The following is a 17,172-nucleotide window of genomic DNA, read 5'->3' on the forward strand; positions in this document are numbered from 1 at the left end:
ACTCACAAATTCTCCTTTGTCTCCTTTGCTGCCCTTCTGGCCTGGTCCTCCTATCTCTCCCTGTGAGGAATAACGCACACATATAAACATGCACAAACACAAAAGACCCCTAATCAGCAAGCACTCTACAGCAATGTTGTGTAACTACCTTGTCTCCATCTTCTCCTGGCGGCCCAGGAGAGCCTGCAGCCCCTGGTAGCCCCCCAGGTCCCACCTCCCCGTCATGCCCAGCCGGCCCCACAGGCCCCTTCTCTCCCTGGGGAACAGATGGGAAAACAGCACACATCTAACAAATGCTACAACACTTATTATCCTTATAGCAGAATGACACATTGATTTATGTATCACACCAGGAAGGAAACTCAGACCCAAGAAAGCCTGCTTGATCACATTCATACTGTCTCCCTCCCTTGCTCCTGCTGTCCCCTTTACCTCTCTCCTGCTCTTCGTCTCATAATGACACATTCCAAAGCAGGAGCACATGTTGCACATGGTGTTTATAACTCAGTGGTGGGAGGTGATGGTACAGTGTGTGTTAGTTAACATTGATGCCCAAGAAACAAAAATAGCTAAATCTTACTGGCTCGCCTTTCTCTCCCATTGGCCCAGCAGGACCCACTCCGCCGGACCGTCCTGGCTGGCCTATAGCGCCAGCAGGTCCATCAGGGCCCCTCTCTCCTGTAGCACCCTGGAAGTAAGAGCAGATAGAGCAGTGACGTGCGTTTGTCACATGACTCACTATTTGATTTAATGCGGTGGTTACGATCACTGATCACCATGGAAACAGCCTCCTGCTCTATATGTCCTATATACATGAAAACAGAACAGAGATCAGGGGAATGGACAAGAATCGATTTTAAAATCTGACTTACAATAAGTCCTGCAATACCAGGTAGACCCTCTCCCCCTTTCAGACCTGCAGGACCCTGGAGAGAGACACAATCTGCTTTTTTACAAAAAATGTTTAATCAATTACATATTTATACAACTGCATTAGCACATTTTTCATTATGGACTAGAATTGTGATCTTATTCTAAGATGAAAAATCTTTGGAAGTCTGATGTTAATGAGTAAATGATAGCAATAAGATTAGCAATGTAAAAGATGAATGGAACTCTGAGCTACCGTTGCACCAGGGGTCCCTCTGCTCCCTCTGAAGCCTTGCAGCCCAGCGGGGCCACTTTTCCCTGAAGCTCCTGGTGGACCTGGGTCTCCCTGGAAACCGCACATACACACATATTTGATTAAATGTAAGCCAAGTAGCCAGCAGACAGCAGGTCCTTTATACTGTCATAAATCACACCAACCAGCAGGTCACGCTAAGAAGGCGGCATAATACACTCAACCGCGGAGGTTTCCTCTGTTATTTATTAGCAAATTAGAGGATACGATGAGACCCAGGAGATAAGATATTCAGGCGATGCTGAGAGAGTCCTTGTGCATTATCTAATAAAACAGTAATAAGGGGATGCTGGTAAGTGATTATGATTCGAACATTATGATGAAACCCACTCACCTTGGCACCCTCCTTTCCGGCAGATCCAGGTAATCCGTGCTCACCCGGTGGTCCTGGTGAACCTGGATGTCCTCTATCTCCAGTTGGCCCCGTCTCACCAGATTTACCCTGAAAATATCAATATTACACAATAAACCTCACTAAAGGTCATTTTAAAACAAGATATATGGAACTAGAAGGGGACATGGAGAGCCCAGACTGCTGTCTAGGTTAATAGTTCAGTCTTCCTTGATATGTAAAGCACAACCACCATATATGTCTGGATATATTTGCAGAACTACGACAAATTCTGTTCAAATTGTAATTCATTTAAGTGAGTCAAATACAGATTTCTTCATAATGTTATGTTTTCATTCCTTGGTCCATGCTGCATCCTATCAACAAGTTCAGAAAAGTCAACCAGGAGGTTTAAAAATAATTCTACTGACAAACAGTTGCACAGCTCACGAATCAGAACCTTCTCTTACCTGTGGTCCAACAACACCTGATGGGCCAGGGGGTCCATTCTTCCCTTGGAAGCCCTGTAGAAAAAACAAGTGAGTTTTGGGACTTGATTTAGAGCTGAAACAAAGTCAGTGGGGTATCCAGAACACAATCACTGATGCCTGCACACAGATGCTGTTTCACTACATTAGAATAAGTCGCTTACCTTACAGTCAGGTTTAAGTTTCCATTCATAAGTTTTTTCCCTCTAATGATAATACTGGGACAGGGGATGAGGGATTTTTTGTTATCTTAGTTATTTCTTGGGCCAGTTTTGCAATTATTGGCTAGGATAGCTGAAGAGAGACATGATATTTTAGGAGGAGGGAGAGTGAGGGATGACATGCAGCAAAGTGCAAACCAGCTGCTGCAACAAGAACTATAGCCTCTATATATTGGGAGTTCGACATAAACACTAGTCTATCCAACGCCCCATTATTATAGTATTTTCAGAAAACTCTAAAAGAATGCATAACCATAAAAACAGAAGCACAAGTAGGGCTACATTAAACAGGAGGGGTCACACCACACAGCCTGCACAGGAGGGATAATAATACCAGAGATCACCCTCTGTCTGTTTTTCTCTGCAGGGAATGTGTTTGTCAGAAGATCCTCATCTTCACAGGAAATTATCAAATAACTGAACATGGATGGCCTACTTCTCTCAAACAGATACAAATCAAACAAATGCTCATAAAACTCTGCATTCATTGCTGGTATATCTCATTGATGAGAATGGGAAGGACATTACAGTGACATTTGCCTTTGACCACCAACTGAAATTTGTGGTGCATTTGTAGAAATACCCTCTATGTGTTACTAAGATATTCTATTCTCAAAAATGGGAGGGAATCATGGGCAGAATTTTTTTTTTCAAGGAAATGATGAAGTCATAGTGAAAGTCCTTTGCCATTTTGTGTATAATGTGGACTCCTTTATTCTAATGTTGTGTTATATCCAAAACACTAACAAACATTTTAGAGATCACTTTGACATTGACCTTTGACCTCCAAATCAGGGGCCTCTCTAGAGGGGAGGCCAGGGGTGGCAGGCCCCCCCACCCCGAAATCTGATTGACTACCCCGGGTGCTAGCCCAAACATCCTAAACTGTGATTGGACATTTCAGAGGTGGGACTTATTTTAAACCAACTTTATGGGCTTTTTGCAAAATGCTCTCTTTTAATATCAATGGAGCACTTTTGTTTGTTCTTTAAAATTGAAACATATACTTCGCACATCTATTTCACAAGTAATGTACACAGTCTTATTGCAATGAACTAACTTGCAAAAAACATTGCCAATTAATGTATTTTTACAATTTAGACAGTAGGCAGGGGTTTAATTACTTTAAATTATAGCTTTGAACTTTTTGTGTCAATAAAGAATGAAACTAAGAAGATATATTTTACTATTATCTTGTGTTATGAAGTAAATATGATTGGTGGAGTTATAAAGGGTTAATCATTTATATTTATTTGGTTAGTGTTTGAGCACACATCACACTAGGCCACCTTTTTAGTCAGTCCCCTGGCTGGGCCACCCCCCGTCAAAAAAGTCCGGACACACTCATGCTCCTCATTATATATGTTCCATCCTTTCTTCAGAGGGAATGTTTGTGTAAAATTGGAGGTTATTCCTCCAGGTGTGTCTGTTATTTCACCTTCACAAGAAGTGTGTACAGCATAAACCATGATAGTTGTCTGCATGAGACTTAAAAATGCTTTTAACCAGAGAAGTAGTAATATTGTAATTAAAGGTGACTCACTGGTTCCCCCCTCTGGCCTGGATGACCTGGTAATCCATCTTTTCCAGGTGGCCCCTGAAAGAGAAGCATTTCCTTACATCATGGTAAGGAACTGAACATGACCAAAGCTAAGCATGAATTGTGAGATACATTAAAAACAAGAACGAGTATCGTTTACAGGTCAAACAATACACAGTACATCATAGCTCGCTCACATTAGGGCCTTTAGGTCCTGGTTCTCCGTTTCTTCCCTGTGGACCTAGGGGACCCTGGAATATATGAATACAGATTGTCAAAACCCTGTCTTAAACAATTCTGGAGCTTTTCCAACAAAGACTAATGTATCTTTTACATCTATATTCTATTTGGATGATGTATTTGCCCATTATCCAAGTGGCAGCAGAGTACCTGTTCTCCAGTTGATCCTGGGGGGCCGTCTTGTCCAGCAATACCCTACCGAGGGGACAGGGCAGATGAAAAGTTTCAGTTCAAATACATGAGCCACTCAAACATTTTCAGTTTTCTCTCCAAAAAATCTTAAGCTCTCCCAAGATGCTCTTTGAGGGAGAGAGCGTAAACTGAAGCATCTCCTGCCAAACAGTAGCTTCTCGCTGCACCAGATGGCCTGTCATCTCGAAGTGAACAGCAACAACCAGTTCCAACTCGGCCTGCTCAGTCATCCATACTTTATGAGACAGCCAGGTGTGTGTCTAACTGCAGGTGCATGCGTCTGTGTTTACGTCAGGCTGAGTGGGTTTGTGTTTCTCACCTTTTCTCCAGGCTTTCCAGTGGGTCCATTCGCTCCTCTGCCCCCCCGGGCTCCCTATTGGAAAACAAACAAGAGTCTGATTAGCACATGCACAACTCATCTGGAGGTGGAAGATAAACGTCTGGTGAAGTGAAAACACTGCAGTGATGTAACAGTCTGCCTCCCACACGATGCAGTGAACTGATAGTATCTAATTAGAGCAGCCTGATACAGCTTCATATACATGCAATAAAACACAATATACAGGCATATCACCCATTGGTGTACTTACATTAGGACCTCTTTGGCCCCCAGATCCTGGTTGACCAGCTGGACCCTGCATTGTAAAGGTTAACAAATTATTGATCTGTCCTATGTAAAGATATTCTGAAGGAGTCCGAATGTGATGTGTGTCAAATCATCAAAAAGTCCTCACCCTTCGTCCTTTCTCTCCTATGACCCCGGCCCCACCAGGGAAGCCAAGAGATCCCTGCAGACACACGTAGAGGTTAATCACCCTCGGCGTTCCATTCATCACCCAATACCCCGAACATCTCATTAACGTATAATTAACTACTGTATCAAATTAAAGCAAATCTAATCCATGGGCCCAACACAGACTTAAATACACCATTCATCAACATGTAATGAATTGATGTCACTAATGAACTATTAATAAAATAGCTTTTTCTTCCTTCTTTTTTTTTTCAAATACGCCATTCATCTTCCTTTATTTTTAATCAGACAGGAAACAGTCCAGACACAGACACACATCTAGCTGGTTCAAGCTTTGCTTAAGGAACCACAGGACACATTAACTGATAATAATAGCTCATCATTGCTAAATCACCTTAGGACCTTGTCTTCCTGGGTATCCCGGCAATCCAGGCACGCCAAGTTTACCCTGCAGAGACACAGGCATGATAATGTGGGAGGAGGAAATAAACCAGAGGAATATTAACAAGAACAGTGCATGAAAACCACTTAATTAAGACGTGTATGACTCACTGCTGAATATGCATGTGCCAATACAGCAAGATATCTCGAACTTAATGTGTTTAAGGACGGCGGAAGATTCATTTCTTAAACATGCACACTTGTTCAGAGGCTGTTCTGCCTTAGGAATCAGATGTAAGTCGATGTAATCAATGTTAGGTTATCAAAATCCATATGTCTGGTATTTTTGAAAAAAAAATCCTCACAACAGATAAGAAATGCAACTATGCTTCTATAATGGCTATAGCTGTGTTATGCAGGTTGAGAGAAGAGCTTAGCATTTGGCCACCTATTTTACTCCTCCTTGTTTCTTCCTCACCTTGTCTTGGAATTTTATCTTTAACAAATGTACCTTCTCGCCAGCTATCCCGAGAGCTCCTCCATCTCCAAGGGGTCCTGATTGGCCCTTTAGCCCCTCAGGCCCATCTTCTCCACGAGGTCCAGCAGCTCCATTATCACCCTAGGTAAAGAATTACAGTGGTAAATTAAATGTGAACAATGAGAGAGAAAACTGAGAGAAAATGATAGTGAGGCTTGTGCTTTGTTAGCGCTCTCACCCTGTCTCCCTTGATGCCCATGTCACCTTTGGACCCAGGGAAGCCATCTTCTCCCTGTGATGTAATAATTAAATTTAAAGTATTTTATTTATCCCAGAGAAATGATTTCTGAGGTAGGCATTGTAAATGCGAAGAAAAACAAGACATAAAAATCAGTGCATAATGAATGAAGAGTGACAGAGAGCGATGGTGAAGTAGTAATCATGTCAAATGAAAATCAATTGAGTGTCCAGTTAGATATCAAGCAAACGAATAAAGACTCACCTTCTCTCCTTTGCCCCCCTTTAGACCCCTGACTCCATCTGCTCCCTGTGATAAGTGGAAATAAATCAACAAGAATCCAACATCACTGAGAAGCCTAAAAATCCACTAGTTGCATGTATTCCCAGAAATACCCCATCTTAATCTTAGCCATGATTTATAAGTGTGTATGGATTTTCTCTTGACCTAACATTGTTCTGTTGTCGAGCAGTTATTGACCTTTCTTTTATTTCATACTAATGATTGCCAACGAGGCCAGGCTTCCCCTGAGGGACCCTGAGCCAAACTACCAGATGAAAAACCAGAAGTGTGAATACCACAAAAGCAAACACCGAGCAGACAACGGCACTTTAACACCCCAATTTCAAAAGCACACACAGTCAGAATGGACTGCTCAACACTTATACACAAAGCTCTGCTCTGTGTGACGCTTTCATTTCTCCCAGCCGTCAAATGTTCCTCACTCTGTTGTTAGCAGTCCCCTTGAGAACGGAGGTGCTTTCCCTCCACCTGTCATCTGTCAGTCAAAGACTCAAACAGCTTGTCCGTCACAGGTAGACATACCCGCAGAATGGAATGTGCAAGGGAATAAATATCTCAGTAGACATAATAACTGAGATCATGATTTGTGCCTTACCTTGACTCCACGGGTCCCTGGGTACCCAACAGGCCCCTGAGCACCTGGTAAGCCCTACATTTAAAAAAAAAGAACAACAACATCAGCAAAGCAGCAGCAAGCATTTCTTTAACCAGAAATGAAGAAGCATTGTACTCAGCCACAGTGTGGTATATTGGATGATGCTGCTCTAATGAGCCTGTACACTTGATGATGACGTTGTAGGAACACAATGGTTACAATAAGGGGGGACAAGCATGTGTAGAACTTTATGGTAGTGAGTGCACATCATAACTTTGATTTTGATTTTTTTTTGCTGTGACACTTATTTGCAGTTACCCACTTGTATGCCTTTCTCTCCAGCTGGGCCCTCTCTTCCTGGGTGACCCTGAAACAGGAAAATAAAAACACAAATCAGACCGACTTAGTATAACTGAAAATACATCATCATTATATCACTCCTTCATGGAAATTTCTGAACGTAATCAATAAAAAAGAGAAAACATCAAGGGCATGAAAATATCACAAAGCTTTGAAGAACAATACACTGAGCATTAGGTGAAACTCAATCAGATGTATCTGACTGGAAAAAGCTTTGCTGTATCAGGATTTTTTATTATTTTTGTATATGCCACTTTACTCTGGGTCAATTCCAGAAATACATAGTGTCCAGCCCTATTGGTAGTCCACAAAAAGTGGAGGCTGGTAAACATTTTATCTTGCTTTTACTCTTTTACCTCTACCCCTGGTAACCTGGGAAGCCTTAGCCTTGTAAGGTTACTGATATTATGACATAAAGGCACAACTCACTCATGCTATTGTTAGCACGTTAACGCTCGTAAACGCTCGTTATCCTGTCTGACAGCAAATCACCAACATTTTGTTTAATTTTCGTCACATTAACAAAAACAAAATCTGAGTATTGTCACAGTTTTTAAATATCAAGAATCTTTTTTCAGCTTATCAATGTCTCGTCATGTACCCTCTAATTTTTAGTTAACAAAGTTAACACTGACTTGTTTGTAATTATTCAGTTCTGGATGTTTTTAATATTCTGGAAGAATAAAAAACTGATTAACAACATGAGCTATGATTTGTTGCTTGTGTAGAATAAAGTAAGCCAGTTGATACTTGGCTACTGTTTGTATTCAGTTGTGTTGCTTTGAGTTGACTGAAGAAGCAGCGGCAGCACACAATCCCCGATATAAACATACTTGATGTGCAGAATCATGTATAGATGTGTGTGATTGTGTTAATGCATTCATTCATGCTCTTCCATGTCTGTGTACTTACAGGAGGGCCATCAATGCCTGCTAGTCCCTGCATGCCTTGTTTCCCCTGGGGTCCCTGTAAAGGAAAAATAGGTATCAATTGTGGAGTTTAGCTTAAAATCTGATATAGCACCTTAACTCATGACTAAGAGACCGCGTTTCCCATCTTGTAGCTCCTCTACTAAACATATTGCATTCATGACTAGGTCTGCTTTTTATTTCTTTTATCAGTCTAATCAACCTCATGATGAGCACTGGCTCATCCCTATTGTCTGTAGTGCCTGTGTGTGTGTGTGTGTGTTTCTTGTGTATTGATTTCCTGTCCAGCCCTGTCTCGTCTGAACAGGAGCCAGAAGTGCTCGGGCCGTACTCTCCAGCTTAGCGGACTCCCCCTGGGTATGTGATGACAGGGGTCACAAGGTCACAGCTTTAATTCTGAAATTAATTGGGAGACATGCTACCTACCTTCTCTCCCGGCACTCCAATGGGACCCTGAGACCCAGGCAAGCCCTAGAGCAGAACAAAGCATCAATCAGGCTAAGTGTCACAAGACCAGGAGAAAGATGGGCGTTAAGGTTAAACTGGTGTCTGTGTGTATGTGTGCATTTAGTATGTGTGTTGGGTTGTCATCATAAGTATATGTCTTTGTGTGAGCCGGTTGTTGAATGGATTGTCAACATGCAGGAAAAGTTGAAAGGTGATTGAATCTTTGTTAAATGAATGAAATGTCTCTCATGACCTTTTTAAACTACATGTCGTTGCTATGGTGTGAAAACCTTTCATCTCCAAAAAACGTTCTTCTCATGAAGTAATTAAAACAGCCTTGTTTCCTGAATACACTTTAATGTCATTGAGTCGGATTATTAAAAAGGTTTATTTACTTAAAAGACCAGAGAATTCTCTAAAACCATAAAAGGAAAAGCAAACCTTCAGCTTTCAAGCAACGAAAAATAAGATTAAAAAAAGGAAATATTCCGTCAGAGAGAGCAAATGTTTAATGAAAGTGGAAGCTTGCAAATAGTTGTTGTTATAGGTGAAGCATTTCGCCATGCCTTAAATAAATGTGTAGGGTGTGTGATAAACCCTTATTGTGACAGCTTCTTGAGTTGGTACAGTACCTGAACTCCTGGATTTCCCTGTTGGCCTGGGGACCCAATTTCTCCAGCTGGACCCTGAAAAAAAAATACACTGATAGTTGCACAGTTCACATGATCTCTGCCATGCTCTCATCTTTACATGGCAGGTTGATCAGAGAGCCACACACAGTCTCTGTGAAACTGTGGCAACATTTTCTTTTGGCTGAGATCAATTCCAAATAATGTTTCCCACAGCGTCATTTCACACAGCTCTTTTTCAGCATCTTAGTGTCTTTAATGATATATAATTTGCCGTCTAAATAATATACTGGCACTAACCAGGTTGCCCTTCGGCCCTTGTACTCCATCAGTTCCAGTAATACCCTGAAAAAGAAAAAGAAAAAAGAAAAAGAAAAAAGTCAGAAAATAATCAATGAATTTCATCAAAAAGAGACACAGTTCAACAGCTCCCTTATTTATCCCCAGAGGCATATTTATGATTATGTGAAGAAAAGGACCTTTGATATGAATCAAGACTGAAAATCTCTGATTCTGTAATCAAGATGTTGTTGACTCACCGGTTGGCCAGGTGGGCCAGCTGGCCCCCTTGGTCCGACAAGACCGCGAGCACCCTGGAGACAAAACACAGCAAATAGTCAGCAGCTAGCCTGAATTCAGGATGAGGTGGAGTGAGTGTGGAATACTAAATCATAAATCAGAACGAAGAAGAGGGGAAAAAAGCAGGGAGCAACCGATAATATATTTTAGTGTGTGTGTGTGTGTGTGTGTGTGTGTGTGTGTGTGTGTGTGTGTGTGTGTGTGGGCACATCTGGTTCGTATGTGGTAGCCACGGAGACTGTGCAAGCCTGTATTTGCGTGCTCTGTTTTTGTCAGCCTCCCTCTTTGTAGGCTGGCCAAGCCACCTGTTCCAAAGCCACATCTGTGATCTCCTGGGAAGTGATTGATATGGAAATATAATCATTCGGGCCAGGATTTTATCTCTTCCCTCTCTGACTCCCTCTCTTTCCTCTCTCCATCTCTCTTTAATCTCTCCCACCACCAACCAAATTTCAGTCTCGCGTTTGTCTCTCAATGTCTCACTTCTCCCATCGCTTCCTTTTTTTTCTCTTCAAAAACAGCCAACTCCTCTCCCTTCCTGTATCTTTGTAGTTAAACACAGCTTTCCTAACATGTCTTATGGCACTCTATTTCTTCCTGCAGTGGGTGATCCATTTGGAGGGACAGAAACCCCACTGAGCCTGAACCTCACCTACTGGGAGAAAGATGGAGTTTGAGTCATAACCAATCAGCCAGCGCTCACCCCAGAGATACACAGAAAATAACACATCTTAAGGTCTTTGTGGACTCAAAGTGATCCAAAGTTATATCACAAGTAGTCTGCGACTGATTTTTGTACAGGATATATGAGCTTGCTCTGCCATTCTTTGTGTACGTCTTCTTCCAGTGACCTTTTCTTTCTTAATGCCAGGTTGAACGCTGTGGCAGAATGCACTGATAAGATTTGACCAACCACGCTTTTTTTTTTTAAATAGTTGTCATGCATTCTTAAATATTTTGCAGTGTTTCACTTGTTTTTGTACATGTGCAGTATGAGCTGTAGATGTTCTACTTGTGTAAATTCCTCTGTAAGACTTTGGCAGCAGCTTCAGCTAAAGCTTAAATCCAGTGATCTCCAAAAATCCCCTCAGGGTTTCAAGCGGAAATCTTTTGTTTCACTGATTTTACACCAAGAAAAAGGTTTTGTGTGAGGGTAAAAATAAAAAATACAGATGTGACAAATTCATCCTCTTAAGTATTTTATTAGAGTAGAAAAAATATATTTTGATGTAAGTTTGCAGTGATGTAGGTCTGTGTGTGCAGGCATCATTAGGGAGCATGATATTCATCAAGTTGTGGTTACTCACAGGCTCGCCCGGTTGCCCTCTTGGCCCCACAGGTCCATCTGGTCCCTAAAATAACAAAGACACAAACTCACTACATAAATCTCATGCACTCTTCTACATCATCCCAAGGCTCAGAAACAGTCTATCCCCACAGACATAATCTGTGAAAATAGCTCATTAAAGAAATTCGCTTCCTGACAGATAAGGCTCAACTATCTTTGAGCAAAGCCTAATAGACCGCTCTCAGAATTCACTTCCTGCATGGATTGATACTATCTCGACAGGGCTTCTATCTTTCATATTTTCAATTCCATGTCAGGGATGCACTGCTTTGCAAGCTTTTACAAGCTTTGATACTGAATGAACTCAGGCTAGCGTAACAGAATTCCAATTTTCATTTTTTTTTTCAAATTAATTTCTGCAAAGGCCTTTTTGATTTCAGGTTCTTTACCGCCTAAATGGTGTGAAGAACTGATTCACTGATCTGGACAGGTTTTCCCTTTTAACCTTGTGAAATGTAAAAAATAAACTATAACAAAGCACTGCTGCAGGATGTGTTTTCTGTTGCCCTCACCTTTTCTCCTGCCTCTCCGATGGGCCCGGAAGGACCAGGCTTTCCTCTGTCTCCCTACAAGATAAAAGCATTAGGAGAAAGCCCCAAGACATTTAGGACCTTTCTGTTCATAGCAGAACAATATCAAGCAGATGCCTTTAAGTGTATGCTCTCATTACAGAAATCACAACAATCAGCAAGATGATAATATGTATGCAAATAAACATCTGCTGTGTGATGTGTTTGAGATATTCATGCATGCTCTGCTGTTTTGTTAGTGGCTGAATGACTTAATTAATACAGTAACAATGTCAAGTCACCAAATCTAACTCACTTTGTGCCCCTTGTTTCCTGGGAGACCTGGCAGGCCATCAAAGCCCCTGTCACCCTGAAAAGTAATAGAAAAGCAAGTGCATTACACCCTGAAAGCCACACACATACGGTAATGTGTAAACATTAGCAGAATTGTACTGAAAGTCTCCCCTGGCAGAGCCTCCCATCTGCTCTGTGTATGTGTTGGGCAGAGGGAGCTTTCAGATTAGCTGTAGGTCTGCTAAAAATGCTGCTTTGACTGATAAAGACTCTGCTGTTCTGTCAGAGCAAGCATCAAGGGAGCCTGATTTATTTACTAAGCTCTTCCTGCAGCTGTTGGGTATTGAGTGGCCTCCTTGTCAATACATATAATAAGCTGTGGGATGCTGGATACCTAAAGGCTTACACTTGCAAGTGGCGTTTGTCATCCTACAAGACCTTGCTGCCTAAACATGTGTTGTACTATTGAGTTTATGACACCGGAAAGTGAATGAATAAAAAACTTAACATCAACCATCAATCATGATGTCGTACTAACTGGCAATGTAGCGTTCACTCATCTACAGTGCTAAACTAAGCTGGTATTAAAATGTGCAGTTAGGACATAAATCTATGGGCTCTGTAGTTGGGATACCACTACTGCAATGCAGTGCAATGTGACATCCAAGAGTTTACCTTAGAGCCTGTTTCACCTGGAGCTCCACGACCCCCGTCCACTCCTGAGCGCCCCTACAACACACACAATCCAGTTAAAACAGGTTATGTATGTACAGCATCAGACCAAGACCAATGCTTTTAACACAAGACACAGATACAGAGGTTTTGACACCTGCAATACTCAAGATATCTCACCCTCTTTCCCAGCTTTCCATTGATTCCCGGAGGGCCTGGCAACCCACGTGGCCCCTTAACAGATATAAGGAAAAGAAACATGTGAAAAGGTGTTAGACAAAGAGTGACAGAATAGTGGGACTATAAAAGAGAGGTACTGGATAAAAAGTCTTACAGAAGGGCCACTGTCTCCGTGGTCTCCTTTGAGCCCGGGGGGACCTGAAACACCCTGCAAAATGAAAAGAAGACTTCATTTAAGCATGACATGATGTACAGGAGCCATTTAACTTTTCACTCACATTTAGCACAAAACAAACAAAATGTAAATGAGCTCACAGCAAATCATTTTAAAATTCTACTCACTTTGCAACCCTGTAGTTATTTCACAATCACAACAAATTGGACATACTGAGCATGCATACTGATGAGGTTAGGAGGGTAAGGAGAGAGAAGAGGTTATGCCTGGTCACACACAATGTGAAGTTGAGGCAAAGGGTGCAGGAGCACTGGAGGTGTGATGCAAATTTGGTCAAGGTCAGAGAGGGTGCCTTACCAGCGGGCCTGGTCGCCCTGTGAGACCCAAAGGACCTGGAGGTCCCTTCAGTGACAGCTGGGAGGGAGAAAAACACAATTTAGTAGTTTACAAATGCTGCAAAAAGCAGCTTTAGACATTCATTATCATTTGATCTTCGGGCGTTTCTGAGTACTCTACCTTGGCCTGTTGCAGGATAGCCTGAGCCTGCGCCTCCTGGGGAGACACCACTGGTCCTTTCTGGGAATCACCTCCATACTGGAACTGGAGGCATAAAAATTTAGAAATAAGTTCCCACTGCAGGATTCCCCAAATGTAAATGTAGTTCAGTCACACAGCCCCCCCTTGTGGTCATGCCACTATGCAACACTGGGAGAAGGTGTGCTCTGTTTATGTGTGTGTGTGTGTGTGTGTGTGTGTGTGTGTGTGTGTGTGTGTGTGTGTGTGTGTGTGTGTGTGTGTGTGTGTGTGTGTGTGTGTGTGTGTGTGTGTGTGTGTGTGTGTGTGTGTGTGTGTGTGTGTGTGTTAGTGTGTGTGTCTTAGCAAGCACTGGTGTAATTTAAGGTCTTACTGGTAGCATCAATAGTGTTCCTGGGGGACCTGGAATCCCATCAACGCCTGCAAGTCCAGGACGTCCTGGGGGACCCTGAAAAGAGAGGACAGAGAAAGGGATAAGCTTCGGCTACTGTGTGTATGGTGGTACAGTATGTGTGTTTCTGTGTGTGTCAAAGATACAGAAACAGAGACAAATAGAAATAAGAAGAGAGACTTGCTGGAGAAAAAATAAAACTGCAATCCAATCACTGTAAAAATAAATAACCTTCGTGCTATATCCACTGGGCAGATCACATGCACACATTATATTTTCTGTTTAAAAGCAATGTGAAAAAATGTGAATGTGAAAAAAACATCCATTTAAACAAGTCATTGGAGGTGGTATTGAGTCATAAAGATTGTGTTCATCAGATTACTGTACTGCAGTTATCTAAAAGTAGTCGAGTTGCTAAGATATATTCTTCTGGTCGGGTTAGACTCTCCAGCAATTAAGTAATTAAAGTAATTAAAATACATTTGATGAAAAATGTCTTATGGTGTTGTGTATAATAGTCCTACATTCACAATAAACTGAGTTGTCAAGATGTGTACAAGAAACTAAACAGCATGTTAATGTTTTTCGATGAAATTAAATGTCTGCCGGATGTTTCTGTAAGTATTACAGAAAGCCTTTAAGGCATAAACTAATTCACTTGTGTCAATAACTGTTGGATGGATTTTAGTGTTAAACTACTCATGCTGCAGAATGAGCAAGCAGGATTTTTTTCTCCATCTTTTGACTCTATTGTTCCAGGCACCTGGAGGCTGTTGCTTACAAATTGCATAGTAGCAAGACATCAAGTATTATAGTAATAATAGTGCACAAGTTGTTTGTTTTATTCAGTTTAGATTACAATTGACCCTATGTATTGTTAGTATGATTTCATTCATCTTGGTCATTTTGTGGATATATTGTTTTAAATCTGTCTACCATCTAAGTGATTATTGTTTTAGGTCTGTGTAGCTGTAATACATGTGTGTAAGACACCTCATAGCAGCATCTTTATTTGGAGAGTATGTTGTGAGCTGGAAAGGAAACATGATAATGTAATGTAATGAAATGTATATGTCTGACAGTTTCAAGTAAAGGTGATGTCTTCTTTCTAGCCTTTTAGAAGTGTACCCAAATAGAGAGGAATGTGTAGGCTGTAAATGCTTACAGAATATAAGTAAGACTGTCAACATGAAAATTTGGCCGCCATTCGTACCCTGTTGTTGTTCTGTCTGACCTCGGCCGAATAGATCAAAGATAATCCAGGTTCCTTCTCACAATTTCAACAATGCATACAAAGTTCTACATGTATAAATACAAGTGTGATAGGACGGGCAAGACACATTAATACACATGATCCATTCATGTGTTTTGAATGTCACAGCTAACAAATCATTAATAGACATTTTAATTTGTTCATCTTTTCCTAACGTATCTCAGGGTCAGATTCTGTGAAAACAGCCCTTGTTGTATCTCATCAGATTTACATTTTCAAAATAGAAAAAAAATGTTTGCCTATCATGTGGCCTGAATCTGAACTGTGCAAAGCTACTTATAAAGAGTCCAAAGACTGAACATGATGTCTCAGTAAGCCATGCTGATCTGCAGACTAATACACTTCCTACAACTACTTTGCCAAGTAAAATGATAAAAACCATCAACAATTATCAGAGCATCTGTCATGTGTGTGGGTGTGTGTGTTTGAGTGTTGGAGTGTGTTCAATTTTGATGAATCATGGACCAGCACATTTTGTCAAGCAATCACACACACAAAAAAAATCAGGTCAAGCATGAATGAGTCAGCATCCGGCCCTGGAGTCCAGCAGGTTTAGTTAAGCAGGACATTGCGATCCCACAAACATTTTTCATTGTGAGGTCACTGTTGAGCCCAAGCTAAAGGGGTCAAACTGGGATCGAACTAGGCCTACTGTATGCCAGACTCACCATTTCACCGGGATCTCCCCTTGGTCCCGGAGGGCCAGTTGGTCCAGCAGGACCTGCAAGCCCCTGCGAGGGAAACATTCACAGCTATCAAACAAGCATTATAGAATATGCCAGGGTGTTGTCTTCTTCTACACCATATCCTAAACTTTCAAGTGCCTGACAGTGACAACAAGTGTTACAACTAAAAAAATCCTGTTTCCTTTTGGAACAACATAAATGCATCCTGATGGCGAGAATCCAAATGTCTCAACATTTAGCACATTTGAACAGTTTCTATGCCACAGTATAGGCTACTACATCCTGAACTTTTACAGAGACTATCATTATTTTTTTATGAATAATTTTCTCTCAGGCAGTGGTTTGCTTACCTGTGGCCCTGGTAGACCTGGAGATCCTTCCACTAATGTACCCTAAAACAAGAACAGCAAAAATGATATGTACATCAGGAGACTATCGACCCATTTCCATAATCATATCAGAGGCTATCACACTGTTCCTTTATTGCCTCTAGCAGCTTACCGGCTCAAAAATAGCTGGCTCTCCCTTCTGGCCTTTCTCTGCTCTGAGGCTGGTCTGAGGAGGAGAAACGCGTGAATAGAATCACTCGACACAGTCAATTGAAGACGTGACCGTTCGCTTGATATCAGAGTTCACTCCTAGATTTACCTCTCCATCCCATGTTTGTGCTCCTTCCCGCTCTGCGAAGTCAAAGCCGTTCTCATATATTTCATACTCCTCATACGACGACTCTGTGTCATTCTTGAAATCTTCATATTCAAGAGTCTGTTGTGGAATAGAAAACCTCCATTAGTCACAGCTGTAGTGAATACAAAAATAACCCTCAGTGTGTCAGAGCAAGGTGAAGACACTTGACTGTGCATTTAACCTACCTCATATTCAGTCACATTCGGACCCACTGTTACCGTGGAAACAGAGAGATCATCATAGAGGTGTGCGTAAAGGTCATCTCCATACTCCTCCACCACCGGCTTCTTCACTGGCATGCCCTCCTGCAGGCCAATGAATGGGCATAAATGAGTCATAGCAAAGGTGAACCAGGGGACACTGAGCATGTCTCATTAGCGCCCAGTGCTGCTGAGTAAATGCACATTTTGTAATGTACAATATGGATGTTAGCATAAACAGGTGGCTTTTATGGGAAAGTGTTGATTATCCAGGCCACAGGTTGACAGTTGTGCAAGTTAATTGCGGTGCTGGAATGCAGTCTGCTGATGGACTA

The 17,172-nt window shown here is 41.7% G+C and overlaps 1 protein-coding gene across 2 annotated transcripts in view; it reads right to left on the reverse strand.

Moving 5' to 3' along the window:
• col5a3a (collagen, type V, alpha 3a) overlaps nucleotides 1–17,172 on the reverse strand; it is a 49,905-nt gene that overhangs the window by 14,835 nt on the left and 17,898 nt on the right. For both annotated transcript variants that reach the window (XM_061026237.1, XM_061026236.1), the window contains 38 exons: nucleotides 16,823–16,942; nucleotides 16,599–16,715; nucleotides 16,452–16,505; nucleotides 16,301–16,342; nucleotides 15,933–15,995; nucleotides 13,974–14,048; nucleotides 13,583–13,666; nucleotides 13,424–13,480; nucleotides 13,046–13,099; nucleotides 12,892–12,945; nucleotides 12,715–12,768; nucleotides 12,062–12,115; nucleotides 11,749–11,802; nucleotides 11,196–11,240; nucleotides 9,849–9,902; nucleotides 9,610–9,654; nucleotides 9,313–9,366; nucleotides 8,660–8,704; nucleotides 8,217–8,270; nucleotides 7,267–7,311; nucleotides 6,945–6,998; nucleotides 6,311–6,355; nucleotides 6,047–6,100; nucleotides 5,842–5,949; nucleotides 5,344–5,397; nucleotides 4,930–4,983; nucleotides 4,786–4,830; nucleotides 4,515–4,568; nucleotides 4,154–4,198; nucleotides 3,961–4,014; nucleotides 3,767–3,820; nucleotides 1,985–2,038; nucleotides 1,518–1,625; nucleotides 1,127–1,216; nucleotides 873–926; nucleotides 581–688; nucleotides 149–256; nucleotides 7–60 (listed from right to left, as the gene is read on the reverse strand). In XM_061026237.1, coding sequence (XP_060882220.1) covers nucleotides 7–60; nucleotides 149–256; nucleotides 581–688; nucleotides 873–926; nucleotides 1,127–1,216; nucleotides 1,518–1,625; nucleotides 1,985–2,038; nucleotides 3,767–3,820; nucleotides 3,961–4,014; nucleotides 4,154–4,198; nucleotides 4,515–4,568; nucleotides 4,786–4,830; nucleotides 4,930–4,983; nucleotides 5,344–5,397; nucleotides 5,842–5,949; nucleotides 6,047–6,100; nucleotides 6,311–6,355; nucleotides 6,945–6,998; nucleotides 7,267–7,311; nucleotides 8,217–8,270; nucleotides 8,660–8,704; nucleotides 9,313–9,366; nucleotides 9,610–9,654; nucleotides 9,849–9,902; nucleotides 11,196–11,240; nucleotides 11,749–11,802; nucleotides 12,062–12,115; nucleotides 12,715–12,768; nucleotides 12,892–12,945; nucleotides 13,046–13,099; nucleotides 13,424–13,480; nucleotides 13,583–13,666; nucleotides 13,974–14,048; nucleotides 15,933–15,995; nucleotides 16,301–16,342; nucleotides 16,452–16,505; nucleotides 16,599–16,715; nucleotides 16,823–16,942 — 2,421 coding nt within the window. The remainder of the gene's footprint in view (nucleotides 1–6; nucleotides 61–148; nucleotides 257–580; nucleotides 689–872; nucleotides 927–1,126; nucleotides 1,217–1,517; nucleotides 1,626–1,984; nucleotides 2,039–3,766; nucleotides 3,821–3,960; nucleotides 4,015–4,153; nucleotides 4,199–4,514; nucleotides 4,569–4,785; nucleotides 4,831–4,929; nucleotides 4,984–5,343; nucleotides 5,398–5,841; nucleotides 5,950–6,046; nucleotides 6,101–6,310; nucleotides 6,356–6,944; nucleotides 6,999–7,266; nucleotides 7,312–8,216; nucleotides 8,271–8,659; nucleotides 8,705–9,312; nucleotides 9,367–9,609; nucleotides 9,655–9,848; nucleotides 9,903–11,195; nucleotides 11,241–11,748; nucleotides 11,803–12,061; nucleotides 12,116–12,714; nucleotides 12,769–12,891; nucleotides 12,946–13,045; nucleotides 13,100–13,423; nucleotides 13,481–13,582; nucleotides 13,667–13,973; nucleotides 14,049–15,932; nucleotides 15,996–16,300; nucleotides 16,343–16,451; nucleotides 16,506–16,598; nucleotides 16,716–16,822; nucleotides 16,943–17,172) is intronic.

Source organism: Labrus mixtus, chromosome 20 (genome assembly GCF_963584025.1).
Source record: "Labrus mixtus chromosome 20, fLabMix1.1, whole genome shotgun sequence".
Lineage (NCBI taxonomy): Eukaryota > Metazoa > Chordata > Actinopteri > Labriformes > Labridae > Labrus > Labrus mixtus.